Source organism: Anser cygnoides, chromosome 1 (genome assembly GCF_040182565.1).
Source record: "Anser cygnoides isolate HZ-2024a breed goose chromosome 1, Taihu_goose_T2T_genome, whole genome shotgun sequence".
NCBI lineage: Eukaryota > Metazoa > Chordata > Aves > Anseriformes > Anatidae > Anser > Anser cygnoides.
Genome location: NC_089873.1, coordinates 130,625,495 through 130,652,933, shown reverse-complemented (window position 1 = coordinate 130,652,933; position 27,439 = coordinate 130,625,495). Strand labels below are relative to the sequence as shown.

Genomic DNA, 27,439 nt, shown 5'->3' with positions numbered 1-27,439 from the left:
TTTTTTCTTTTTATTTTTATTTTTATTTTTTTGTTTTTGAGCAGTCATGTGCTAATTGGTCTCTACAATACATATCCATAAACCAGTTAGAAAAATAACTTATGTTACAGCTTCCTAAGTTCCAGTGCTTGTTAGTCTTCATTCTGTAACCGTTTTACAATGATACAGATTTCCTGTAGGTGCAAAAAATGCATTTATTTCATATCAAATTGAGTACTTCATCACAAAGATTCTTGTGGTGGACAGTTGTTTTTTTCTCACTGTCTATCAGATAGATTTCTGAGCCCTCCATCTGTAAAGATCAGGATGTTCCTTATGGGCATCACAAGTATATGAGTTATTCTTGTCTGCCTTGATCTGTGTACAGCTCTATACTTCCAAGAGGTTATATCTCTTTACAGAAGAAACAAAGGCAAATTGGATGCAGCACATCTATGAAAAGCAGAAGAGAGAGTGTGTAATATGATGCACGTATTTTGTAGAAAAGCCACAGGACATACACATCTTGCAGTTTTGCATGTTTTTTAGTTACCACATAAATGGCAGAATTACTGTTGTCTAGGAACCAGTAGATTCAGGGTCTACCGGAAGTCATGATGTCTGACGACATCCACAGCATTTTGGTCCTTGCTAGGCATCACTGCTACAAGTGAAGTGAAGAAAAAAGACACCAACCAAAACAACCAAATGAAAAACAGAAACCCTTATTGTCCCATGTCATCTAAAATGATGTTTGTGTCTCTTCAGATAGCTCAAATCCCTTGTTGCTTTTTCCATCATCATCATAAGGGTTCACTTCACAGTTTGATTCTGCTTCTCTTGCTCTTCCTTTTGCTTTCCTGTAATAGAAATTATTTTTATATTACAAGCCCCTGCTCTGTTCAAGTCCTTCTGGATCCGCAGAATAAGCAATTGCAAATAATGTTGTTCTCAACTGGGAAAATTCATGCCAGAAGGAATTTTTCATTGTCTTTAAAGGGAACAGTAGCAAGCCCACTACATTCTCAGAAATCCCATTATCAGAGAGACATATAAGAACAACCTGACCATATTGGTGAAAATGCAATAATATTTAAGAGACATGGCATTCCTGGACAACCCCCAACAAGACCACTGAAGACTGCAGGTGCTGACAAATGCGGGCAAATTCTGCTGCTGAAGAAGGCAGCACGCAACACACAGGCTGCTCCACCAGCCTTGCGGCAGGGCTGGCAGAAGCCTGACCGTGCCACAGCTCTCTGCAGCTGCAGTATGTCCAGCTGCCTTGGCTAAACTGCTGATGAAAACGGACTTTCACTACGCTGCCAAAGCTGCCGTGCACTGAAAGGCAGGGAGCTGAACCGTTAGCCACTACCATTGAAGGGAGGGAGATGATAAGCAGTAATTCCCTGATTTGCTTCATTTAGATTTGGTGGCCCATCTGTAAGCACCCTGATGAGTCAACCATCGGGACTTCTCCCTCTAGTCGTGATTATGGTGTCAAAAATACTACTCACTTTTTTCGATCTCTCTGCCCACTGATGATCAAGACAATAACTCCAATGACAACCAGGCTAATGACCACTCCAAATATAATTAACCAAATGGTGACTGGTGGTTCATAAGGTGCGGCCAGGGTTGGAAGTATGCCCACAAACTCCAGCGTGTTATCGTCCAGCCTGAAAGCCTCACTGATTCGTCCCCGAGACATCCTGTCGTCAGGAGGAATTTAAAAGTTTCACATGTTTATTGGAAAGAAATAAACATTTCTCAGTTGCTTTATAACTCTCCAGTATGCCAAGCTCCCACTGAACTGCTCAGTTGAACAGGCTGCACAGGAGGTACTGCTAAACCCATATTCCTTCTGTTACAGGGCGGCGGGTAACAAGCATGATAACTTAAGCCCTTAACATGTTGCAGCTTAAGTGACATGTTCAGACACTGTCTAAGCTCTTAAGCCCAGTCTTAACAGGTTATCAAAATGTGGCAAGCAGCCTTATGATCTCATTCTCTATTTGTGCTTTGCCTCTTATTCTCTTTATCCATAATTTTCTTGGTTATATGACAGAAAACCACAGCTTTGCCTTCTTCTCTTTCCCTCCTACAGCCTTCCACAACCTTGATTTGTGCTCTTTACTGCCCTGAAAATACCTTCCCTGTTGTCTTTTCTGTATCTTGTTTTCCTGAACCTCTGCTTCTGTCAGTTTGATCTGGACAACGACTTTCATAGTCATACCTCTCCCTTGGTTCACCGGTTTCTCTAACTGCTTTTTCAACCCCATCTCATGTTGATGCTACTTTTAGATTTGTGCCCTCTTTTTTTCCCACTGCACATTATCCGTGACCATCTGCAGACTTGCAGTTTTACTTACCATTTTTACAGTAATAACTGACAGTGGTTTCATACTGTGCTATAAAAGAGCTGTTCATTGACCCATAAGTGGGAATTAGCTCCTGCTCTGACTCCTTTTCTCTACAATCAAATACAACTGGCTTTCTTTCTAATGCATCATTCTGCAGTCGTCACTAACAATAATTCTCGCACTGAATTTTCTCTAATGAGAGAAAGAAAACACACGTGCTCTCGTGCATGTATACTCCATTACCATGCCTCGTATTTCAGAATATAGAATAGTTCCCGTTAAAGTTGAAGCAATGATATTTCCTGGCAAAGTATGATGCAATTAGGTGTGTTATGACAGTTTTACAAGCCCCCTGAAGCATTTTACATTGGCTGCTGTCCAAGACACCATCAGATAGATGGACTGTTTTCTTTCTAGCATAACAGTTTCTCTCCTAGTATTTCCATTTTAATTGCAGAACTGACTTTCTTATCACCCTTTCTGTTTTAGCAGGCTTAAGCTCTGCTTTTCCTTCCATCCTTTCATACACTGTTTTTGTTTATTTTTTTTTTTCCCAGAAAGCAAAATCTCACCTGATGGCATTTTCCACGTCAGCTTTGGGCACAATATTGCTGACATTACCTGGCATGCTGACAGTAATGTAGAAGGAGACCCTTTGCGTTTCTTCCCCAACATGAATGTCTGTCGCCCTGATTGAGAAACAGAAGAGAGAGGTTTCATGGTTGTTGAGATGACATTAGCTTTAAATTCAGGTAAGGGAATGGTTGCATTGAATAGCTAATGCTAGTCTGTGCTAAGAGAAAGCTTCCTAGTGACCTCAACTTGGAAGTTAAATTTATTATCCTGTTAGAAATTCTTTTTGTAAGTGCTAAGGAATAACCTCAGATGGAGAGAGTGTACTCTATATCTGGGACAATCCTTGGCATAATTTTCCAAAGCACATAATCAGCACACAGAACAAAGAGTGCTCAGGCTCTCTAAGGAGTGTTTAGGGCAGTTCTCATGAGGGAAGTGATATATGAAATACCAAGTGGAAAAAAAAATAAAAAATCCTTCTTATGCTCTGCTGGGAATAGGTCCTAGACGTTACATGACTGATGTTCTATAAAGTAATATCAAATATTTAAAATACATAGCTTCTGAAAATTTTCCAAGAGACCTAAAAAAATGGTGTTTCTTCTTACCAAAAATCAATCTCAGATGATAGATTTTATGTTTGTAAGTAAACTCAGATAAAATTAGTAAGTCTGCATGGAATTTTAGTGCATTATGATCAACAAGTTTATCTTTCCTGGGCTCAAAACCTCTTGGATATTCAGTAACGTACATGTATACAGTTGGAAATTTTTATTTCTAACCAATGTGTCTTCTCTGATATTTCCATGTATGTATTGGGCAAAAATTCTCAAGGCTCACTTTCATCATTGATGAGCAGTGACAAAGATGACAAAGCCTCTGCAGCCACTGAAGTTACCTAACTTTAGCATATTACTCCTGAACTTCATGCTTCTTGGGGAAGAGAAAGAACAGCATGTAATGAAGCTGGCACCTTGTCTTTTACAACCAGATGATGTTTAACATTGTTATCACCATTCCTCTTTGTATCTGACAGAAATCACAATTAATTCCACCAACCCATACCACTAGTGAGCAAGAAGCAATACAGGCATAGCCAGCACGGTTAGGCAAGCCACTCACTGGAAGTCGACGTTCTGTAGCTTTTCCTGTGCGAAGTATTTCCTCATGGCATAGGCGATGGATGACTTGAACAAGAAGAGCTCACTTTTATCCCACTCATACTGCAAAAATAGCACAAGAGAGATTCATCGGAGGTGACAGATGTATGGCAAGTTAGCTGACACTAAGAAATCATTCTAAAAAGAAATAGTAATTGTAATGCTTGGCATGCGCTTCTGTTTTATTTATTTGCGCCATGACAGCACTTCAGGAACCTACTCAAACATTTTATCCCTGTTAATCTGGGCATTCTGCAGAAGAACAACCAAGCAGGCATCCCCACTGCCAGATAGCTCATCGTGCTATCCCTCTGCAATCATTTGGGGCTGCTGAAGACGTTGCAGTCCTGCCTTGCAGGGTGCAAAGGCAGCAGAAGCAACATGTGCTCTGTCACAGTTACTGCAATTCATAGTCTGTCCTTTAGAGAGAGGATAATAAAGTAGCCATAATGATGACAGCACTTCATGATTCAGATCAGCAGGTTAAGCTGGTAGTTGCATCTGCCAGGGCCAAAAGGGCTGAGCTGCCGGTGCTGATGCTTGTGGTACAGAAATGCAGCCCGAGTGGGAATTTCAAAAGCCCATGCTGGTTCCTATGCCCAGAGAGGTGAAAAGCTCTTTGCGTCAGTATTTCTACTGTTCTTCCCTTAATAACAAACAGGCAATATAAAAAATTCCTTGCTTATGTTCAGGCTCCTCCCAGCCTGCCTTATGAGTCCAAAGTTATCCTGGGGCACAGAAGTCAAACCCAGCTTCTCTGGAACAGGAACTGGGAGCTTCACAGAGGGCAAAAACCTCCTCAAGAGCTGACAACGCACCCCAGCCCGTTACGCAATGCCATGTGTGCACAAAGGGAAAATTCCTTTCAGAACTATCTGGTAATTTTTATTTCTTTTTGTCCCCTGAAGGCTTGGATTTGATTGCATTGCAGGAATGCCTATAAATGCTGTCACTAATAGTTTTACACCGTTCCTGACTTTCTCAAGCATCGTTCGGGAAGGTGCGGTAGAAGACAGCTCTGTTGTAACAGGGCTTTATAAAAACCCAGCCACATTCTTCCACTCTGTCCTCCTGTCAACAGTGGCATAAAATGAAGACAAACACACCGGAGGCGAGAACAGGAGGAGCCCACACGGATACTGGTCCGTGCTGCATCATGCCCCAAGAAAGACACTGGTGACCCTGGCAGAGCAGCCCCCATTTCCCCCCGTGCCAGGCTGGTTTCTCCTGCCAGCAAAGGCAGGAGCTGTTGTCTGCCCCTGCCCTGGCAAGGCACTGGTGTTCTCCTGCTCACCAGGAGCCAGGCGAAGCCCTGCCCTGGAGCGCTTCCCACTCTTTATTTCAGGCAGCTGGCAGCATTCACCATCACAGCTTGCCAGGCTGTTGGGGGGGGAGGGTTCCTCTTATTTTTGTTTATCCCAATATCTTTAGGCTCCATAGTGATTTTATTATTATTTTTTTTTTTAACCAGGAGCTAATTGAGCTTGATTCCTCTACTGCTGCTTTCTGTACTTAGCACCTTCGCTTTTAATCATTTATTTTTTTTCTGTAGTATTTTGTCTTTTTAAGTCTAATGTACTTTAATTGCCAGTGTGCCTCTCAAGTGCCTTTATAAATAACATTACTGGCTGTGTGGAGGGAAGTACCTGGCTGGCGTCTGGTCTGTGTGTGTGCAATGACAGCCCGCACGCTGTCCCTAGGCGTCTCAGAGATCTAATCTGGTGCCTGCTGTTCGCCACAGGGGCTGCTTGGCTTACAGAGTGAAGTGAATGTCCCGTGTTCCCTGCAGGACCCCCACATGTAGCTTGAAAGGCAGTGCGAGTCTGCCCTCTAATTCAAAAAGGCTTTTCCATGATAAAATACACGTAAATGCCTGCAGGATGACTGCTTTCCATTTCCAAACACCACCTTTGTGCCCGCCTGTTACAACCTGACCACAGGTGTGACAGACACCCAGTGGGGAATTCTGAATTGATGTTTGAAGGCGGGTTTATTTTCAAATGGTGGTCAGGGGATTCCCATTCATGAAAGCCTTTATTTTAGATAAGACAGATGCAGAATGGTTTGGCAAGGGACTTTTAACAGTTTCCCTTGAGAGGGCCCTTGCTTAATGCCCCAGCTGGAACAAAGTTGTGGGTGTTTTCAGGCTCATCAGCTACACTGGTGATGCTGTGGCTGCAGCTTTAATCTCATCAGCCTGAGAACAGTTAGCAGGGTAATTGCAGCCGAACACACTCCGGCGTAGCTGGCATGGGCCTATCTGTGAGCCTGGGTGCTTAATTTGCCATCACTTTGTGCTATTGAACTTCCCTGCTGGTAACATCCAGGGTAGGTAGCTGAGGGCTGCAATACTGCCTGTGTGAGCCGTGGTTGCCCCCAGTGCCCCCATCCCCCAGTAGCACCCTCCCTCCTTCTGCCAAAGAGCAGGGGATCTCTCCTTTTGCATTCTAGCCAGTGCTAAAGAGCAGAAATGCAAAAAGATTTGCTGGCGTACTCAGAATGCCTTCTGCTGTCCTAATGGAGCAATATACCTCCAAATAATCTTAAACACTTGCACTGCATTCCCGGCTTCTGTGTGCCGTGAGCTGCATAAAGCAGCCCAAACATACTGCTCTGTGTAGTGACAGTCTGTGTGTGTGCCACTGCCCACTTCTCTGCACACCAGTGCCCAGAGACACGTTCCCAGGAGCCCCACGGGAGTGAAAATTGGGGCAAAGTATAAAGCTGCCGAATGGAGAAGGTTTCTTGCAAGTTGGTGACATGGACTGGTTGTGAGAGGAAAATGCACGGCTTGCTCTTCAGAGCATAGGAACCTACTGTCCATACAATAATTCAAATTAAGTAATCTGTATGAGATTGTTTTACAGCTGCTCAATTGCACAACAAAAGGCTGTGATGGCAAAAGGCAGGCATAAAAATGGTATTAAGCTAAACATTAACCATAATGACTAATAAATGTGTTGTAATAGGGAACCTTTTCATGCTGCTGCTATCAGTTTTGAATTGTATCTAACTCGACTCAGCGGTCTAGGAAGCAATAAAATTCCAGTGGGGCTTGCATGTGAGAGAGTGATAGAAGTGAGAGCATCAATTCATATAAAAAATGAGCCCAAGGTATTGCGTCCTTGCTAGTCCAATAGGCTCCGGCGTGCAGGTCTAAACGGCCTGCCTGATGACATGCTCCTTCTTGGAAAATTACCGATGCTCCGCAAGGTGAAAACAGCGATTAACAGGAGCAAAGTGTCTGCCCTGAAACCTTCTGGGACGCCTCCATGAGACTGGCACAAAGAGACACAGTGAGAATAAGGAGCAAATTTTCAGCCAGGTGTCTGGGTTAAACAGATGGGCCAAGCCAGTGCTCTGCTTAAAATCTTGAAGAGCCCTCTTTTGCTTTGGTGAGTTTTGTCAGTTGCTGTAATACATTTTATTGGGCCAGCTGGCGTAATCGTGGAGAGCAGACAACTCTCGTGGGAAGGAAAGCCCTTCTCCTCCCCTGAAACACAGCAGGTGCACTGCCCCTCTCAGTCTTTATAATAGAGCTTGTGCCTGCACAGGGGCAGCAGAATACCTCAGGGCTACAGCAAACAGGCAAACAAAGATCTACAAAGGAGCAGTGATAGGAGAGCTGCAGTGCAAAACCATTTGAGAATACAGGGTGGGATTTAACCCCTCTGTTTTAGTCTCATATTTAAATGTGAAGTAGCTACTCTGATAACTTCTGACTGCGGTCAAGATGATGGAAATTAGGAAAACATGTGGGTAGAGGCTTTATCTTTTACTTAGCCATAGCAGCATAGCAGGGCTAAATATTGCAGTTTTTAGGTACACAGGTCCCCTTATGCCAGCCCTCCAGGTAAAAAAAAATGATTGGTACCTCCATGGTGTAACTTAGCTCATCTAGCTGAGATGTCTTTCGTACCATGGGTGAGACCACTCCCAGGAGAGGTCCCACTGCTAACTGTAGAGGCAGTCTTGACCACAAACTCAGATAAGACATCTATGGAATAACCCTCCTTCTTAGCTGATGCCACTTTTCAGACCCAAAGCCAGCCAGACCCTGCCTTTCTTCCTGAGTGACCAGCACAGCATTCCTGTTGCCCAAGCAATACACAGAGCGTCCCAGTGCAAGCACACTTACCGCCTCGTTCCCCAGTGCTGCTTTCAGGCTGATGCGTACTTTGATGGCGTTTTCAGAATCTGATTGAAAAAGAAACAAGGACTGGGTCAGAGCTGCAGTGACATAAAGGTAGTCGCTGGGAAATGCCGGGATAGCTACAGTTTCCTTGCAGCTTCACCTGCTTTCCCTGGCCAGCTTGGTGGGATTTGTCTTGTTTCCCTTCAGCTGTCTCTAATGCCAACATCTGCATCTGAGCTGTCAGCCACCCGAGACTTGTTTTGTTGTAGATCAAAAGAAAGAGCACGTCTAGAGGACAGTCCTCCAGCCTTCTTTAGACGTCTCCCGAAGGAAACGTGTCTTTCCCTCCACGGAGAATAGGCAGCTCAGAAGCAGGAATTGATGTCTGACTAGGCGAATCTCACCACCAGAGACAGGCACAGCACTGTAAGAGTTACGGGGCTATCCAGGACTAGCGGTGATTACAGGTGTACAGCATGGACTGTTCAACACTCAGTGTCATCACAACAGGCTGAAAAACACATTTTCCCACTCACTCCTCCTTTTCCTCCCCTTGAGCTCCCTTCTTTGAACAGCACATGACAGCAAACAAAATAGTAGCATTTTGTACTGGTTTGTACAGAAATGGTAGCATTTCTGTACTGGTTTGCCTTGCTGTGCGTAAAACTTACTGCTCAGTGTATGTTTCCCGTAACCCTGTCTTCATATAAAGAAGAGCCTTCAACAGCTACAAGAGACAGGAACTTTGCTGGTCAAGGGCTGTGCGGACCAACTATTACCCTTAATTCGCAAGCAGTACGTACACGGAGTCCAGTCTGTATTCCAGCCAATGTATCTGCCAGAATTGTTTTTTTGCAGCCAGTTAAATAGAGGTTCGAAGTAATGCAGTAGAGGTGTTGCATTCATGTATTTCTCTCCTGTTAAGTTTTCCAGTGCTTGAGTCCAGGGCTTAGATCTGCCTAATGCAAGCAATTCTCTGTGTATGTGGAAGGAGAGACAATGTATGTTATTGCCACGTTCCGTCTAGGCATCTAGCAAAACAATCTGCAATCAATATCAAAGTTTTCTGTTTTTTTTTTTTTTTTTGGCTTCTGAATCTTCTCCTTCCTCCCATCATTCTTATTAACAAAAATTATTTTTTCATTAACAGGAGGTTATATCTTTGAGGTTTGCTTCCTCAGCTGATATAAATTTAGCCAAATTGTCAAAATGAATTGACAAGATAAATGCTAAATTTTCAAGCTAAGTTCATTCTTGGTGTAACCTCAATGACTCTGGAAGCTTTCACGGGTGACTTAGCCTTTGCTATGCTCTGACTTATTACTTATGAGGAATTGTCTTTGTTACCTCAGATTCCCACCAGCTGCTGTGGAATTGGTGATGTCGCATGTGTGAAGAGGGCCGGCATGGTTGGCCGCTTTGCAAAGCGCCTCGTGGAACTGGAACTGGTAAATGGTCCGGGTGTAATACCTACAGGAAGGGCAGGGAGAAGGAAGGCACACTTTTTGTTAGTTGTCAGTCAAGAAAATCCCAAGTCCTTGGACTCTGTGAGGCTCTGCAGCATCAGCTCTCTCTCCTGCTTGGGAAGAAGCACTGCAGCGATGAGAGGCCAGCCGGTATTTATAGGCTGTGCTAACTCTGATTTAACAAAATGCCAAGATCAAAGGTAGCAGAAATGCCCCAAACCTGTTTGCTGCCACATAGCTCAAGGTTTTTCCTTTCCCAGGTCTCTGCTCCAGCTGAGCCTCTAGGATGAGGTGGCTGGGACACAGAGGGACCAGAGATAGTTTCTTCAGGGCTGCATGTGCATGGCCCGAGAGACAGCAGTACGAGGCAAGTCTCCCCATGAGACAGGCACATCATATAGATGTGATCCCACCAGTCTGATGGCAGCACAAAGCTGCTGTGCTTGGCAACACACCCAGCAGCTTCTCGGCCATTCAGAGACTGGCACAGTGAAGCTCGTGATGTCCACTGAAAAACCCCCACTGAAATCAGTTGCCTTCAGTCAGGATGTAAAACAAAATAAGACGGTGTCATAAAAATCTCCAGTATGTGTTTTAGGTAATCAGAGCTTGTTCTGCACCCAAAACGTAAGTGATGAATTAAACATCGAGCAAGGTTGGAGCTACCTTATGAATGAGTAATCATTGGCCACGTGGAACAGTGCAGCAGGGTCGCAGTACGTCTCATCATGAGGGACTGGTTCGACAACACCAACTATGTCTCTCCTGGAGATGGAGGAAAGAAAAACCACGGGATTTTCATTAATAGTTAATAAGAAAAAAAAAAAAAAAAGATTCTTCTTTTCCTCTGTATTGTCAGATACCTACGGGTAGCTCTCTCCCTTCCAAACACAGGAGGTATATACAGCTCTCAGTAACCCCAAAAGAATACTGCTCCACAGCTGGAGACCACAAAGAAGCTGCTTTGAAACTGATGGCACAAGGAAAGGATTTGCAGAGTGTGCAGGGAGTAGCTGGTGGTGTGAAATATCCTACAAGACGTGCTTCACACACACCTCATACCCTGGGACACCCCAAGTTTTGTGCTGGGTAAGCGCATGCAGAGACTGGGTGGCCCAAAAGGTGAATGACCTGCTGTCCCACTGGGATGGAGGTGAGGGTTTTCTTCTTTTTTTCCTCTCCTGAGAGCATGCTTCCTGATCAGTACTACAGAAACAAGCCCATGCCCTAATTTCTGAAAATGATAATAAACTTACACGGAAATATTTTATCTGTAAACCTGGATGACAAGGTCTTGTTTCAGCACAAAGCTTTGCAGTGTCGTTACAACAGATGTGATAAGCTTCCCTGAACAATTTGTCACTCTCCATTTCTCTGACATCTCTGCTACTTTTGAATAAATCGAAGCTGGCTGATTTTTTATGGTGGGTCAGGAGGCTTGCTGACATCAAGTTTTATTACAGATTTTGTTTGTTGATGAAGGCTCACTGTTTGTGTTCCTGTTAGAGTGTAGACTCCAATTTCAGTGTGGGGATTGTTTGGTTTCTTTGCATTTTTCTGCCCCCATGTTAACCACCCTGGGAAATGATGGACTCCAGCCTGAATCAAGCCTCTTTTTAATCTTGAACTCCAGGGAGGTGGAAATAGATTGGCTGGTGGGGAATAACCTGAAAAGGCACCTCTGGCTGCTACTTACCAAGGGAATTGTATTTTCTTGACTGAGAAAGGTGGTAGTTAGCAGGAATATCAATACACAGGAGAGGAAAGAAGCAGTCTGGAGATTTTTGGACAATTTATATCCAAACACACTGTTAAGTGGGAGAAAGGAGAAAAGCATGCAGAGATGTTTGTTAGATTGATATCTGTATGCTTCTCAGGTTGGCATGTGTGATGAACTTCACCTTCCACTTGTCCTTTGGGAGGTGGGGAGCAAACAGGAGCATGGGCCCAGTAAGACTCAGGGAAGAGAACTGTACTTAAGCTAAGCAGATGTCCTGAAGCGTGTATCATGGGGAACAGCAATGCTGATCCTGGGATCTGGAACATCCCATGCAAAGGCCACAGGCTGTCTTTATCAGAGAAGCTGACATTAGAAACGAGGAGAAAGTCTGCTGAAAGGTAGGGATGCTACCCAAAGCTGAGCACAGTGTTAATGGGGATAGACTGCTTGTGAGACCTTGCACCACGTTTTCACCACGTTGGGTGTTTCTACATGGCACTCTGCTGGGCTTTGTAGAAACATCCTGAGAAACAGATCCTGCACAGGGGGGCACAGGCATCTCAATTACGTTGAGTAACTGAGAAGGGATGGTTTTGCAGAGTCAATTGAAAAAAAAAAAAAATCCTCATTTCTCAAACTTACTTCATCTCCCACCACCGCTTCATCCATTCCTGCTTTGTAATCTCGCCCCTAAAAACCATCCACCTCCACTTCTCCAGCATGTAAGTAAAAGGCATTGTTCCAACAATCGTTAGCGCTTGTTTGAGCAGAAAGTTGATTTCAGTTTCTGAAGAGAGAAGTAGTTAAGGTAACGGTTATGTTAGCAGTTAGTATCCAATTAGGCAACTAAAGTTGCTTCCTATTACAGCTAATGCTTACAGATGTTTGAGTTAGAGGTTTTACTAAGAAAAAAGTGGAAGGAAGAATACTACTGAAAAAAAAAAACCACACATGAGGAAAGATCACTTAAATAATGTATACCATTCTGTATCTATTTGTCCACCACCATCACTTCTTAAATAATTTAACACCTTGGTATTTACATGCCATTCTCCAATGGGAAATTTTAAGTTGAAGATTTTAGTACATCTCCATCCTTATAATGCAATGCTCCAAGAAGGCAAACAAATTGCATTATAATGAGAGCTTACGTCACCTGTATTGTCCATTCAATATGCACATAAAAGAGGGATGTAAATCTCAAGGCTTCAGTTTCATTTTAACTGCTAAGTGCATACGTCTGTAGAGAAAGGTATGTCGTTATGCAATCAAGAAATTTTTTCAAGAAAATAGTCTTCGAGAAATTGAAAAGACTATTGGAGTCTCATCTAGGTGAGCTATGAAGATTTTGCAATTTGTTCAGTAATGAAGAGCTAGCTATTTGTTTCTAAATTATGTAGCTGCATTATAAAGTCATGTTCCTCGCTTCATGATGTGATTTGGGGGAAAAAATAGGATTGCTGATAAGTTGCTGGGGCAGAACCTGCAGAAGCCTCTGAGTTGCTCACTCAGCTTGCAGACAAAATACTTTGCTACAAAAAAAAAAAAAAAAAAAAAAAAGGCCTGTGAGGGTTTTCAGTTAAATATATAGTTTTTATGCATTTATTTACCTTCATCCTCTTGGAAAGTTGGCTCTAGGAGGTCGAGGGATTTCAGGTGCTGTGGCGTAGCTGCAGAAAGTGACATAATTTCACCAACGGCTTCGTGGAAGCCCTCGTTGGCACCATCCCGCAGCAGGAAGGGCTGCACAGAGTACGCCATGTCGTACTCGATGTGGCCCATCTCGTGGTGCACTGTCAGGAAGTCATCCATGGTCACTTTGGTGCACATCTTGATCCTGCACTCCAGGGCAAAGTGTTTGTGGTTAGAGATATGGTGGCTGGGCCACCGCTGCGGGGCAAAGCAGCCTCCAGAGCCAGCGAGCACCCCGCGCCCCAAGCAATCCTAGCATGGCGTGAGGTTATCTTGCAAGGGTGAGGCCTGGAGGGGAACTCAGCAAAACACTTCCATCCATCCACCTAGTGCACCAGGAGTATGGGAAAATGGCTGCTTTGGAAGAAGCAGGTACTCCCTGAAACTTGGCAATAAGTTTGCTGTGCATGTTGGAGTGAGCATCCGTCGTCAAATTTAAGCAGATGGCAGTGTCAAAAAAAAACTGTGTCGGTCACTCCTGCTTTCATCCTCATGCAGGTACCATTTAATAAAGGAAATTATTTCTTCCAAATGCAATTTCCTTTCTCCTCCCCCAGAGTGCTGAGGAGGGAGACTGGCAGCTTTTATTGCAGCTCTGCTGGGGACCAGCCTCTTTCACCAGGGAGCTGCGGGGACTGCAAGAGGGGATGGATTTTGCTCCAGGACACTTCACTGTGTGGGAACTTGTAGTCTCTCTCCTTACCGGAATACAAAATTGACTGATGTTTTTCATGAAACTCTGGAAGTCTGCCTACCCATTCTGATCCATCAGCTAAAGGTAGCAGGTGGCGTCTCAGGAGGGTTGCATTTGCTGCCCAGGGACCTGTGCCATTGCTGCAGAATGTGTAGGTGACCAGAAATCCCAATGGAACCAACAAGCACCTGCATTTGTGTTTATTCTTTAAGCCCTGGAACATAGTCATTATTTTTCTAGTTCATGTAAATAATAGTCACTTCCCTGCTTAAATTTGAGAGTAGTCCTTAGATCTTCACAGGAAAAGCTACACAGTAAGTTTTACAGTCCCGCAGGCTCCCTGCTCCCTTGTTTTCCTTTCCTCTCTTATCAGACAGAATAAAAATAATGAATAAGGAACAATTAAATCTTAAAACAGCATGGTGCACCTTCAGTGAATATATGAATGCTCTAGGAGATGGTATGAGAAAGGGCTACAGTAACTGCAGTACCTGTAGTCATCTTTGCCCATATCCCATGCCGTAGGATGGCAGACAACCTTCCTGTTGTCGGTCGGCTCTGTGAGCATGGAGTTTTTCCAGAAGCCCTCGGTCATGTTGTAGAGGCCAATGGAGCTGAAGAAGGCCTCAGCAGCTTTGAATATTTTCATTGCATCCCAGTTCTGAAAAAACAATGACACCATTGACCATTTCTTCTGCATGGAGCCCGTTCCCAACAGTCAACTTAAAACAGCGCAGCTGACTTCACACTGGTCTGTCAGGGACTTCAGGTCAGCACCTGGCTTACTGAAAGTCAGGCAGCAGTGTCCATCATTGGCACTTTCGTAAATTCTGCTGGGAACTGGAATTAAGTGTTTTCCCCACAAACAAAATAGGCTTCTGCACTCAGAGAGTCAGCAGATAGCACATGACCCAGACCAGAGAAGCCTTTAGTAAAAGATAAGGTGGTAGAGATAAAAAAGGTCAGAAACATGACAGACCTGGGATCCATTTCTTCAGCCACTTCAGTCGGGAACAACTTGTTTGAGGGAGTGGAGCTGCGCTCGTAGCAAATGCGTGTGAGAGGGGGTCTTGGCCGGAACCATAAAACCTGGCAAATATATCTATGGGAGTTGTCTATCAGATTGTAACTGCACATTAATGACCAGACTATTTCCAAATGCCACTCGGCAGTTTAATTATTCTCAATAGCAGGAGGTCTGCATTGGCTGGGCTGGGTTTTTGCAGAGATTTACGTGGCAGATGGCTAAATTGGACAACAGTCCTAAATTAGGCATGAACAAGGATGAGTCCAGCCTTCATCCCTGAGTTTCTGTAAGCAATGCTTCTTTTCCTCATGGTGGTGCTTTGGTATAAGTAATTTAAGACTACGGGGGGGGTCAGTTCTTTGAGATTCATACACACTTGTTCAAGCTGCTTATGTATCAAATGTAGCTATTCCTTCTCTTGCCAGTACAACATTTAAATGGAGCACTTCCTCTGTGAGGAGGGTAGAATTCAGGTAAATAATCACAATTCAAAAACTTCCATTTAACACCTTCTTTTTCTCTAACAGGAACATGGTTTAGGCAAGCATACAGAGAGTTTTCTTCATCCACATTGTCCGTCTGGCAAAAGTGTCATGGTTGCTAACACTGCAGATCTCAAACACAGACCTTATGGTGCTATGCAGTTATCAAAAGATAACAGGCAGAATTGCAGTTTCCTAGCTGTACCCAAATAAACAAGAATGGCAAAAAAAAAAAAAAAAGAACTACAACATACAAGCTATTTGATTATGGTAATGGCTGGCAAAGGTCATATTTGATAACAGCCAGTTCCATGAGTCCTAAAATATTTATATCAACAAAATATATCTCTTAATGGATAGGAGTCTCTGAGGAAAACAGACTCGGAGCCAAGATTAAGCCAGTCAAAGAGGGTGGGGAAGAAAGAGAGGAGAACAACTAAGGGAAAGAAAAAGTACAGTGGAAAATGAATGAACACATTAAGGTGAAGAGCAAAAAAGGATGCAGAAAGCAATTCTTTGCTTGCGCCATGGCTGCCTTTGGACAGCTATAGTTTTATAGACGCTGGCTGACATGTTGTGCGTAATTTTTATGCTACCTAAATTCGTTACATAACGCATATTGCATAAATAATTTATCATGTCTTACCTTTTGAACCATTGCATCAGTTACATCAATGTTTGGTTTGGCTGGATAGGGAACAGTCAAGGAATACAGATTTGTCCAAAATCTACCCCACATATCACCTTCAAAAGAGAAAGAAACATAGAAATACTTTAAATGGTTGACTATGTATTGTTTAAATTGTTAAAGACAGTTTTATAAATTGTGCGATATCATAAGAAGGGACTCCTACGTGCCTACACAGGTCTGATCCAGATGTGAAGTGGAGAGAAGCAGTTCTGGGAAGCCATGCATAAGTCAAAGTCAGATCAACAATCCTTTTATTTCCCAAAACTAGCTGTACAGTATAGTTTCAGGACTGATCACCTTCCAAAGGTCTGCTTAAAACTGAATGTCCATATTGTTTGCCCATGCGATTGCTGCTGTTGTGCTCATATACGTTACAATTACAGCAGCTTGATGCTGCTCACTTTGAAGGCAAAGTCATGAAATGCCACTGCTAAGGACAAGATTTGAAAGGAAAAGAATACAAATCTCTCTGAAACTCTCATTTCAGAGGAAGACAAGTGCCACCAAGGGGAGAGAAATGTCGCTGTGCTGTGCTGGAGTTTTGAGCTGGGTGCCCATGGCTCCAGCAGGCAGGATGCTTGCCTTCCCCGCCTGCCTCTGCTGCTAAGCACCTCTGCCATCTCTGCCAGGGACTCCTTGTTTCTCCTCTCCCCTTCTCTTATCTGTACCCTGTTTGTTAATATTAAACAGGCAGATTACTCTGTGCTCATGTGCCTTGAAGGTGGTCATCCTGTGTACAAGGCCAGGCTCGCGCAACACAGCCGAGTTGTCATACCCAGCAAATGAGCGGGGAGGCATCCCGTGGAGCTGATGAACTGGGAGCCGTAGGCCTGCTCCAGACGGTGCCTCACATAGGCATGTAGCTGCTGGTACAGAGGTTTTATCTGGAGGCAGAGAAGGAAAAGGAAGCACATTAATTTGTCTTGTCTCTACCCGATTTGTCCTTCCTGAGCAGAGAGCCTCGAAGGTGTCTCTGACAAAATTCTCCCTTCATGAACCCGCAGCATTTGGCATGGAGCAGCAAAAAGGGAGCAAGCTGCACTGTCCCTATGTGGTGTGTCTGTTTGGGGATGGTGGAAATGGGCTCCAGGCCCTAGTAGAGGCTGGCTGCAAAGTTTTTGCAACAAAAGGATCATGGGGAGAAGGACACTCCAGAAATTCATGTCTATGTGCTCTCTGCGCCTTTCTTTTGGGCTTGTCCTGGCATGGCTGCAGAGGTAAAAATGGTCACCTATGACCCCCAACAGCTGTTAACCTCATGTAGACTGAGACCAGGCTGTCTACAGCAGGTCTAGTCTTCCTTCACAACATCAAAACGTGAGCCTACCCTCACAAAACACAATTCCCTGTACTTGGTAAAGGCATTTTCCTGCCCCTACCTGCTCAAATGTCTTCTCCACATCTTGAACAAGCTGATCACGGCTGTATTTATATTCTTCTGGGTAATCTGCTTCATAATTTGCCCTCCAGTAATCTCCATAGTCAGCATAACCTGTAAAGTGGGGAGGCGTTACCCCAGGACACAGCACATGGCGTGGCTCAGCCAGCAGGAGCAACGCAGCTCCCTGCTGACCCTGTGCAGGGCCACAGACTTTCCCCAAAACCAAAGCAACACCAGGACTGAAATTCAGCTTCCAGTGGCACTACAGCTTCCAGTCCACTGAGCTCCATCAAGCCTGGAGACAAAATGGTTCATAGCTGAGGTTTTTTCCCTAGTGGTATAGGGGAAGGTCATAGTGATGCCTATGCTTGATTAAAATTTTCAGTCTTTTTTTCCCCTGTCCAACTCTTTGGAGTATAATGTCTCAAAGCTGATCTCTAGCTGTAGATTAGCAGTTTTGAGGAAACAAGGTTTATAGGAAAGTAGGTGATCCAGCAGTAGTTTTGCCAAGAGGCAGATAATGTAACTGCTTCAGCAGCTATTTTAGAAGTCCTCCGAAGAAAAATAGCAGCAGCCTGCCATTGCTCCTTGAAAAGACAATACCCTGTGATTTGTGGGGAGATCTCTGACTGAAAGCACATTTCCCTTAGTGCAAAATCCTTTCAAAGCACCTGGCTGCATCTGCTGCCCCAGACCTGCAAAACCTGATCATTCCAATTGGGTCAGAACACTTTAAAATGTAACACTGCTTGTGGCTGGTGCAGGAAGGCCGAGAGGAAAGAAGAAAAATCACCGAGGACATACAGCAGCACTCAGAAGCCTTTTAAATTGAGCGTGTTTGCCCCCAAGTCACAAGCAGTGCAGTTCTGGCAGTGTCTAGTGAAGGGCTCTGATACATTATGGCATTTAGGAAAAGTGGCACTAAAGATTTTTTGTTGCCCTTTTGTTCCAGGCTAGTGACATAATTCTGATCTGGTCCTTGGCACCTGTCTGCACCACCTTTTATTTGGCATCATGCACACTCAGAGCAAAATATGCACAAAATGTTGATCATCAATGTGCAAAACAGGCTGGGCTGCGAATTCTGTGAAAAGTGTGCAAGATTGAGGTATAATTCTTAATTTCTGGAAGCCAGAAAAAAAAAAAAAAAAAAAGGCAACTTACTATTAAGCTTTGCAGCCTCATTTTTAAGTTCAACATACTCTTCATATAGCGGTCTCATCATCCTGCCAACATCAGCTCTCCAGGCTTCCCATGCCCACAGTCTCTCGTGATAATCTATGCTGTTGGCCATAATAGAATCCAGACCTGTCAGAACAACAAATATATATATCTAAGTACTAGGCCTTGAAAAAGCAGAATCTCTTTATTTTCTTTCACAGCAGGCAAATGAGCCAAAGCCAAAGAAATTTCATGAGCTAAGAAGATAACACTTTGTGTTTGATACATTAAAAAATCCCATTATTTTATTGCACCCTTTTTTGATTTAAGATTTTCCCCTTCTTATCTTTAAGAGACACAGAGCAGATCATGAGTCACTCAAATTAACCACGCTCTCTCCCTGCATCAGCTTCCCTTGCCTTGACAGTGTTCTTGAGACTGGCCTCAATGCGATGTTGAGCCCAGCAAGACTTGGATGCCAGAGGAGAAAATTATAGACTTTCCACAGCGTGGGCAAGCCCCGGGTGACAGGCAGGCTGTCACATAAGCTGAGCAGCCCTCTCCTGCTGCAGGCCTGCTGCAGGTCCCTGGACTCCAAGGTACGAAGAAATTATGACTAAGCTTTAGATAGCAGGACATATCTATGGGAACTACAGCCTGTTTTCTTGCAGTCAGGAGCCTCTCATGGGTTTCCTTCCTCTTTTTTGAGCCGGCGATATGAAGGGCACCATATGGGCAGCTGTTAATGCCATACCTGGCTCCAGCACCATGCAGTCGAATGGTTCGGTGGTTTTGCAGACGGTCCCAGTGCTGTAGATGGTACTCATTGTATTTAGCACGGTGCTCAGCTACAAATTAGATGTGAGATAGCCCATTAGAAACACACTCTGTGCAAAATAGTAGCCATAATAATGCATAATAATGCTAATAATAGCCATAATAATGCTAATTCCTTAAGAGCTCGATTCAATGCCTCACCAAGAGCTTAACATTTAAGCTTATGTCTAAACTCATCAGAGATTAATGAAAGAATTTGCCCGAATGCATTACTGAACCAGGACCTAACTGGAAAAGACAGATAATCTCTCAAATATATGATGTAATCTACAGGTCCTTAATATCCAGTCAGCAGATCTCTGCATTCGATGAACATGAACTGTCGATATACAGCAGCAATAAAGCAATAAAGTTTATCAACACCCTCCCATGAATGTGGACCCACCTAAAGCCTCCCAGTAGTTCACGTTCTGGAGCAAGAGCAAGAAGGGCCCCATCTGCAGAGGCTGTCAGGCTGACTGCTTGCCAGTGTGACATCGCACCAATGCTTAAACTCCACCACAGAGAAGCTACTGCTTGTGTCTTGGGTCAGCTGAAGGCCAAGTGCATCTGAAATCACCCAGCTCAGAAGCTATGCTACACAGCTCTTTTTTTTTATGTTTTCAAGTTTTCATACCTCAAGAAAAGCACGCACCACTTTTAGCTTTTCCTTTAGGACTAGGCTTTTCCGCATTTAAAGCTTTAAACCAGAACCACTTAGAGCTGTCAGTGGGAGGGGTCGTTGACGACTAGCTCTAACTTTATCTCTGTCAGCTTTAAAATGAGTGGGGACCCTGGGAAATTTTTGTGTCAGTGAAAAATATTTAAATATTTCTGTGGAATCCCATCAGACTGTGCAAAAAGTCACTTTTCAAGTGAAAATCAATCATTTCAGCCCCAAAAGCCATTTATCTAGGAACCTGCAAGTGTCTAAATGTGGAGAGTACTGAAGAAAATACCTCCTCAACAGAGACAGCATTACCATCAGTGCCCTGCTGTGCTCAAAAATAAAAACATATTTGTATGATCCTCCACCATTCCCAGCAAGGCAATCTGTCTTTCCAGAGAGACATCTCATTTAGGCCAAACAGGATGTCCAGCCAGCCTGCTGCATTTCGTGTGCGGTGGTTAACACTGCTGATCTTAGCCAAAAAATCAGAGGATCCTTCCATAATCAGGACTGCAGGATCCCCTTTCTGAGCAATTTGTTTCAATTTGATCTCCAGCAATAAGAAACTAATTCAACCCTCAAGCGCTGGGCTATAGATCCCTTTTGAGTCTTCAGAGATGCTCAATCCAATTCCACGTATGCTCATTATCCATACACATGAGTTTTACGTGAACTTTACAGTGGAAATGTCAAACCTCACTCTGAATCTTGCTTAATGCTGGCCTTCAGCAGCTTGCTGTGGAAAGGGGCCATTGACCTTCACCAGTTTCAAGCATCCCAGGGCGCCTGCTGCATAGAAGCATCCCCTCTTCTTCATAGCCTGACAACGCAGCGTGTGCAGGGAACAAAAGGTTGCCTCTGCCTCCGCCTGTTTGGCTCGCTGAACATCCTTCCTCCCATCTCCTTCTGCTTATTGCCCTCGCTCTGGACTTGGCCATGCACTTGACACAGGTCCTCCTTTCCCTGTATGACTAACCTGGCCATTTGTGCAAGGGCAACTCTGAGGCGGGTGCGAGTTTGCAATTTATGGCATGGATTACACAGCAAGCTGATGACCTGAGAGGGAAGCAGTTTCCTAAGCCAGACGCCCCTCATATTGCTGAGGTCACCTAGCGCAGGTACGTGCTCCTGTAAAAAGCATGATCCTCAGCCAAGCACCGTGCCCTCGCTCACCTGGCACAAACAAGCTGTGCTCAGCAACTTACCCTGCTGTATTTTTCCGGTGACAGCACAGAGGATCCCCTGTCCTGGAGAGACTGGATCTGGAGCCTGATGAGAGGATCCTGAATGTCAGATAGCGGGAAACTGCTGGCGTTCCTGGAGGCCTCCTCATAAAACACGGACCACTTGGCACCCGCCTCGTTCTGCAAGAGGTTCACATAAGCCCTGGGTTACTTCCCTGAAAGAGTGCAGAGCCTGATGTACTCAACAAGCAAAAGTATTTCTTCTGGGGAAGAGCTTCGCTTGTGGAGTCCACGTGTGGACTGTAGGTTTAGCACTTGCACTGTGCAGCTGGAGAACTTTCTGACTTCCATTTCCTGATAACAATTTTTCTTTGGTAATAGCAAAAAGCAGGACTGTCTCCTCATAACATATTTGTTATAATTGATCCTGCATCATCTAGCTGTGTTCCCTGCTAGATTAAATCACCGTAAATTCTTCTTTTAGTGCTTCCTTTGGCTCACCCGGGCCTAACAAAGCACAGCTACAAGCCAGGGTGCAAGAGGGCTGTGACCCTGATGTCATTCCCCATTTCTGCTTCAGTAGCAGTAACAGGCAGCAGCCAAGATATTGATATTGAGTCCTCTCATGCAAATATCACTTTCTCCTGAAGTTTTAATTAATAAAATATTATACATGGGCATGGGAGGCTCTAAACAGGTGCCTAAACCAGGCATACAAAACCTGAATTTTCTACATGAAATTGCTTTTTCCACTGTTGCAATTACATACATGTGAAACTCCCAAATTTCAGTGCATGAAGCAACACCGTACTGTTTGAACTTGAGACCATCTTTAAAAGGTCCATCTTATTCTTTTCATCTTTCTTTGTATATGTTTGTACATAGATTAGCACATTATCACCTGTCCAAAATGGCAACTAGAGTAGTGCTAATCCGAGCCCTTGGGACAGTTTTATTAATTGTGCACACGACAGAACTTTCTGGGCTGTGAAGAGGGCATCTGCAATGCCTGTCCCACCCTGCTAAGGCATCAGGGTGCAACAAATGCACGGTGAGGCCAACACTTTCTCCAGGGCTGTGCCCGAGTTGTCCAGCCCTGTGCAAGATGGACCAACCATTCCTGCTTCAGGCTCTGATGGAGAGAGGCAGCAACAGACATCACATGTCCACGCAGACCCCAGAAAGCTTTCCAAACGCTCCTCCTTCACAGGAGCAAAGCAAACAGGTCCGCCCATTGCTCAGCAGCTTGGAAAACTCATTGGGCAAGAGCTTAATGAGCACCCAGAGGAAGAGCAGCACTGTGCAAATCTGCATTTGAATTGCTCGTCCTGAGCAGGGAAGGAGAGGTGCTCTAGGAGCAGTGGGGCAGGAGAGGGGGCTCTTTAGTTGCAAAAGCTGGGGGTAAACAGTTTGTGTCTGTTTTTTCCCTAATTAGAGAAACTGGTTGATAAGTCAGAGGAATAGTTATGAGGTTTGTGGCCCAGTTTACAAGGAAAATGGATGGGAAGGAGCCAAAAGGGACAGTAGTCATTAACTCTGCTCCTCCAGCAGACAGGGAGGAGGGGAAGCAGTGGGTTTATTACCAGCACTACGAAAGAGATCAAGCAAGAGAAAAACGTCCTCTCTGAGCACTGGACTAATTGGTTCTTATTGCTGGTATCTCCTCACGTATTTTATTATCATCTCATTAATGCTGGAAGTGCTGTATGGGGCTTTCATTTTACGTGTTTGGAAACGTTACAGTTTAAGTACCTGGTGCACTGGAAAACATTCCAGATTGACAATGATTAGTCATTAGGATTTCTTCCAACAACCAGTCTCCTTGCTTTAATTAAGAAATACTATAATTAAACCATGCTTTAATTAAGCTATAAGACAAAGTGGAAGACTTGTACCATTACACAAAAGTAGATGTAGGATGTTCAGCTTCATTTTTATGCTCTGAATTGTTTTTCTCTAAAACTCAACTTAACTTTAAAATGCAAGTAGCTACAAAACTCAAGGTGGGTTTTTTTGTTTGGTTGGTTGGGTTTTTTCCTTCATTTTAGAGGTTCCAAGGTTATGAGATGCCAGGCTGCAGCATGGCTGTATTAGCAGCCAGTCAGATCATGGCTGAGTGCTCTAGACAAACACAGTACTTGCCAAGAGACCCAGTTGACTGGGACAGCAAGATGGTGGTGTTGGAAAGCAGGGCAAACTGTGCTGCAAGGTATTTCAAGTAAAAATGCTCTATTCCTTCCTCCAGATGGATATTTACTTTCAAAGCAATGTTCTAGACCACCGTGGTGCAAACTCCACTGGTGGCTTTTCGAAATCTGTGATCTCACTTTTCCAGTTTAATACCCCCAGCCAGTCTACTAACAGCCAGGGCTATGAGATGAATGTGGTCAGAAGGTCTGCCACTCTATAAAGAATAGGGTCCCCTATACAAGACAGGGATGAGCTCAGGACAGCAGTGAATATGGAGGCAGGTGCCCCGCTCCATCCCGCTGATTTTGGGTCCAAACATTCAGCACTCCCTCACCTTTTCCCCCCACTTACTGGGGTGACTCAGGGTCATGGCAGAGGGCAAGTCCAGCCTCTGGCCATGCCCATGCAGTGTGAGGGCAGCCCTGTCACCAGCCCTAGGCTGCAGAGGCTGCTAATGGCCCAGGCACCTCCAGTGAGTTAAAGCAAGCTCCCAAAGCAGCACCCAAATTTCTGTCAACCATGGTGGAACCAAAACAAACTGTAAAGCAACCATCAGATTCCTAAAACACTATTAAAACCCGTAGAATGGAGCACTTACCATCTTCGTGGCCGTCTCCTCAGTAATGTTGGTGTTGTAGTTCCATGAGGCAAGGGAGCTTTCATAGCTGATGTCTTCTGCCCTCACATTGAACTCTGCCAGAAACATTTGGGCTTGATTTGTGACATCCTGTGGGATCACGACAGTGCTCAGACCACAGAGAAGCAAGACGTGAGCCAACATGTTTGTGTCCAGGCTGAGAACCTCCCGATGAAGTAGTTTTCCTCAGATGAGCTTCTCTACCTCCTTCTAATCAGCATTTATGCATGGCTAATGTGAACTAAAGAGGCTGAATCCAATTTTCCAGGCCTTTTATAGGTTTTATCCATTGAGGAGAGAAAGGAAAAAGTTTTTTATAAAAAGTCAAATAAACAGAAGTCAATGATTAACTTTGGAAAAACATAATTACTCCTACCATTTTATGGCCTTCTTATAAAAGGCTTTTACTTTTGGTTAATGTTTCCCAAATGCGCTGTCAATGATACAGCTGGTCACTTTATCTATAGCCTGCCAGTGTCTTTGGTAGCTCAGAATCTGTGAATCCTTTAACAGGTTGGTGATAAGCTGTAAAAATATTTAGAAACTTCACTGAAACACCAAGCCATGACCTTATTTCCCAGGCAGAAAGAAATTCCACTTAGCCCGACATAGGGTATGTGGTTAGATGTTCAGGCCCATGTTTTATAAGTCTTTGCAAAGCCTGAGTAATTTGGAGACTCTTCCTCATTCTCAAAATGACTGGGGCATATAAAACTAGATTTTAAAGGTGTTTATGAACTATCAAAAAGGAGCAAGAGAAATGGTGGGATCACATCTTGTGCAGTGACCTAGCTTTAACCATAAATCAACTTGATTTAAGTACTAAGATAACTAAGACTACTAAGATGATTTCAGTTAAATATCTAAATACCTTTGCTAATCCAGCTAGGAGCTGAGCGCTTACTGCAAATCAATGAGAAAATCAATGCGTGAATTAGCTCTGGAAATGCAGCTTGGGTTGAGTGTTATTGATCAGACAATACCTTAGTACTTTTTAAATTAGCGTATTTCTGCTTCAGGATCACTTGGATTGGGAGATGTGACTGTGCAGCCACATCCGTGGGGTTGATTTCCAGTTCCTAGAGGAGCTTCTCAGAAACCTTTACAAGCCTGTGTGGTGGTTTTACTCGGGTGGGTGGCCAAGCTCCACCACAACCGCTCTCTCACTCCCCCTCCTCAAAGAGAAATGGGAAGAAAATACGATGAAAAGGGGTCAAGGGTTGAGATAAGGACGAGGAGATCGCACAGTAATTATCGTGACGGGCAAAACAAACTCAGCATAGGGAGATAGTAAGATTTATTACCTATTACTAACAAGTTAGAGAAGTGAAAAACAAAGGAAAGAAACCAAAAGCACCTTCCCCCCCTGCACTCTCTTCCACCTCCTCCCCCCGAGCGGTGCAGGGGATCGGGGGAATGGGGGTTATGGTCAGTCTATAGCGCTTCTTCTCCGCCGCTCCTTCTCGGTCACTCTCATCCCCTGTGCCATGGGGTCCCTCCCACAGGATGCAGTCCTTGCTGAACTGATTCGGCGTGGGCTGCCCACAGGCAGCAGCTCTTCAAGAACTGCTCCAGATATGTGTCCGTACCACGGGGTCCATCCCTCAGGAGCAAACTGCTCCAACCTGGATCCCCCACGGGCAGCAGCTCCTGCCAGGTCACCTGCTCCTGCGTGGGCTCCCCTCCACGGGCTACAGGTCCGGCCCGGAATCTGCTCCAGCAGGGGTCTTCCACAGACCGCAGTCTCCATCGGTGCAGGTCCACCTGCTCCACCGTGGTCTCCTCCACGGGCTGCAGCGTGGAGGTCTGCTCCACCGTGGTACTCCATGGGCTGCAGGGGGACAGCCTGCTTCACCATGGTCCTCACCACAGGCCGCAGGGGACTTCTGCTCCAGTGCCTGGAGCACCTCTCCCCCTCCTTCTTAACTGACCTTGGCGCCTGCAAGGCTGTTCCTCACTCCTCTCACTCTCCCAGCTGCTGTGTGGCGCAGCGTTTTTTTTTTTTTTTTTCCCTGTCTTAAATATGCTCTCACAGAGGCGCAAAACAACATCACTTATTGGCTCAGCTCTGGTCAGCAGTGAGGCCCTTACCAAACAAGGGGCAGCTTCTAGATCCTTCTCACAGAAGCCACCCCTACGGCCCCCTGCTACCAAAACCTTGCCATGTAAACCCACTACAGCCTGCCTACACAGGGGCAGCAGCAATCAGCCCCTTCATTGCCAAATCATGAGAGAGAAGCTGCAGCCCTCTTGTTTGTGAAGGGCAGAGCACGGCATGGCCTCAGCAGGGCCACCACCAACAAGCAGCACCTTGAAGGCCTCGAGAAGGCCTTGAGAAGACACCTCACCCACGTGCTTGCTGGGAAGCAGCACCCATTGCTCCTCAACTCTCCTTCCAGGCTGCTAGCTTAACCTGCTCTCACAGGCCTACACAAAGAGGAACTCATGGCCTCTCTTGGGCGGCGATTCTACAATCATGCAACCCTTCCTCTGAGGTCACATTCTCTAAATTGCATGTTATTCTTGCTGGTGCCATCCAGGCTCTCCACAATTTGTGCTCCTTCAGAGATGATGTCCAAAACTGATCATACCTGACACCTTATCAATTATCAGTAATGCAGGCACTGCATCTGACGCACTGTACCCGCTGAGGTCCCTTCTGGTAGCGCTGCTGCTTGTCCAGCCCTCCCTTTTTTGTCTCTGTACATCTGGCTCCAGGGTGGCACTAATTAGAGCATTTTGAATTTGTCTGGGCTGAAGTCGATCACACTTATTTCAGGCAATTTTTCCATTTTTTTTATGATGATTTGGAATTGTAATCCTTCAAAGGACTCACAGCTTGGCAATGACCATAAACCTATTACCAGGTTTTCTATTCCTATTTCCAGATCATGCAGGATACAGCAGGGCCCAGGAGAGCTATCACTTTAAATAGCCCCTTTTCTTGATTGAGAACTATGGAGCCTGGTTTTTAAATAATTATGTGCATTTTGTGATTCTCCTCTGATTCATTTTTCTTTAATTTGCCTATGAGAATGGTCATGTGGTGAAATGTTGACAGATTTTTTTTGCCATTTTTTGCTGCAGCTTCTCCCTTAACCATGAGCCGTGTTGTCTTTCAAAGCAGATAATGATATCTATTACCTTGATGTGATTTTTTCTTTTCCAGTAGAGAACAGGGACTATGATGATTATTTGCTTTAACCCTTTAATTTTCTCTTCTGTGCTGGTAAGGTAACCTTGCAATCACTGAGTCTGGTACCTTCTGGCATACTAAAACTAGGCTGACTGATTGAAAATTCCTGTTTTACATGCAGGTGCTATATTTTTTTTCCCTTTACAGTGCTCTAGCACCATCCTTGGAGCATCCCTTCTACCCCATATTTCCCTGACATTGTGCAGGTGTGACCCGTGC

At 44.7% G+C, this 27,439-nt stretch overlaps 1 protein-coding gene across 1 annotated transcript; it reads right to left on the bottom strand.

Annotated features, from left to right (window-relative positions):
- ACE2 (angiotensin converting enzyme 2) lies at window positions 1-25,918 on the bottom strand. Its single transcript, XM_066981611.1, has 19 exons — window positions 25,687-25,918; window positions 23,986-24,080; window positions 21,219-21,377; window positions 19,282-19,375; window positions 18,531-18,674; window positions 17,365-17,477; window positions 16,761-16,869; window positions 15,941-16,038; window positions 14,277-14,446; window positions 13,010-13,236; window positions 12,042-12,186; window positions 10,346-10,444; window positions 9,561-9,683; window positions 9,017-9,189; window positions 8,217-8,275; window positions 4,041-4,141; window positions 2,915-3,031; window positions 1,497-1,691; window positions 1-839 (listed from the first exon to the last, which is right to left on the bottom strand). The coding sequence occupies exons 1-19, from the start codon at window positions 25,880-25,882 to the stop codon at window positions 722-724; spliced, it is 2,535 nt and encodes an 844-aa protein (XP_066837712.1). The 5' UTR covers window positions 25,883-25,918; the 3' UTR covers window positions 1-721.
- Window positions 25,919-27,439: the final 1,521 nt, after the last annotated feature.

Coding starts and splice junctions, on each gene's coding strand:
- ACE2 (XM_066981611.1), bottom strand. CDS start 25,882: ATGGTGAAGCAGGCTGTCCCCCTGCAGCCCATGGAGTACCACGGTGGA. Junction 17,478..18,530: donor TGAGGCTGCAAAGCTTAATA/GTAAGTTGCCTT, acceptor CCCACTTTACAG/GTTATGCTGACTATGGAGAT. Junction 16,870..17,364: donor TGGAGAAGACATTTGAGCAG/GTAGGGGCAGGA, acceptor CTCTGCCTCCAG/ATAAAACCTCTGTACCAGCA.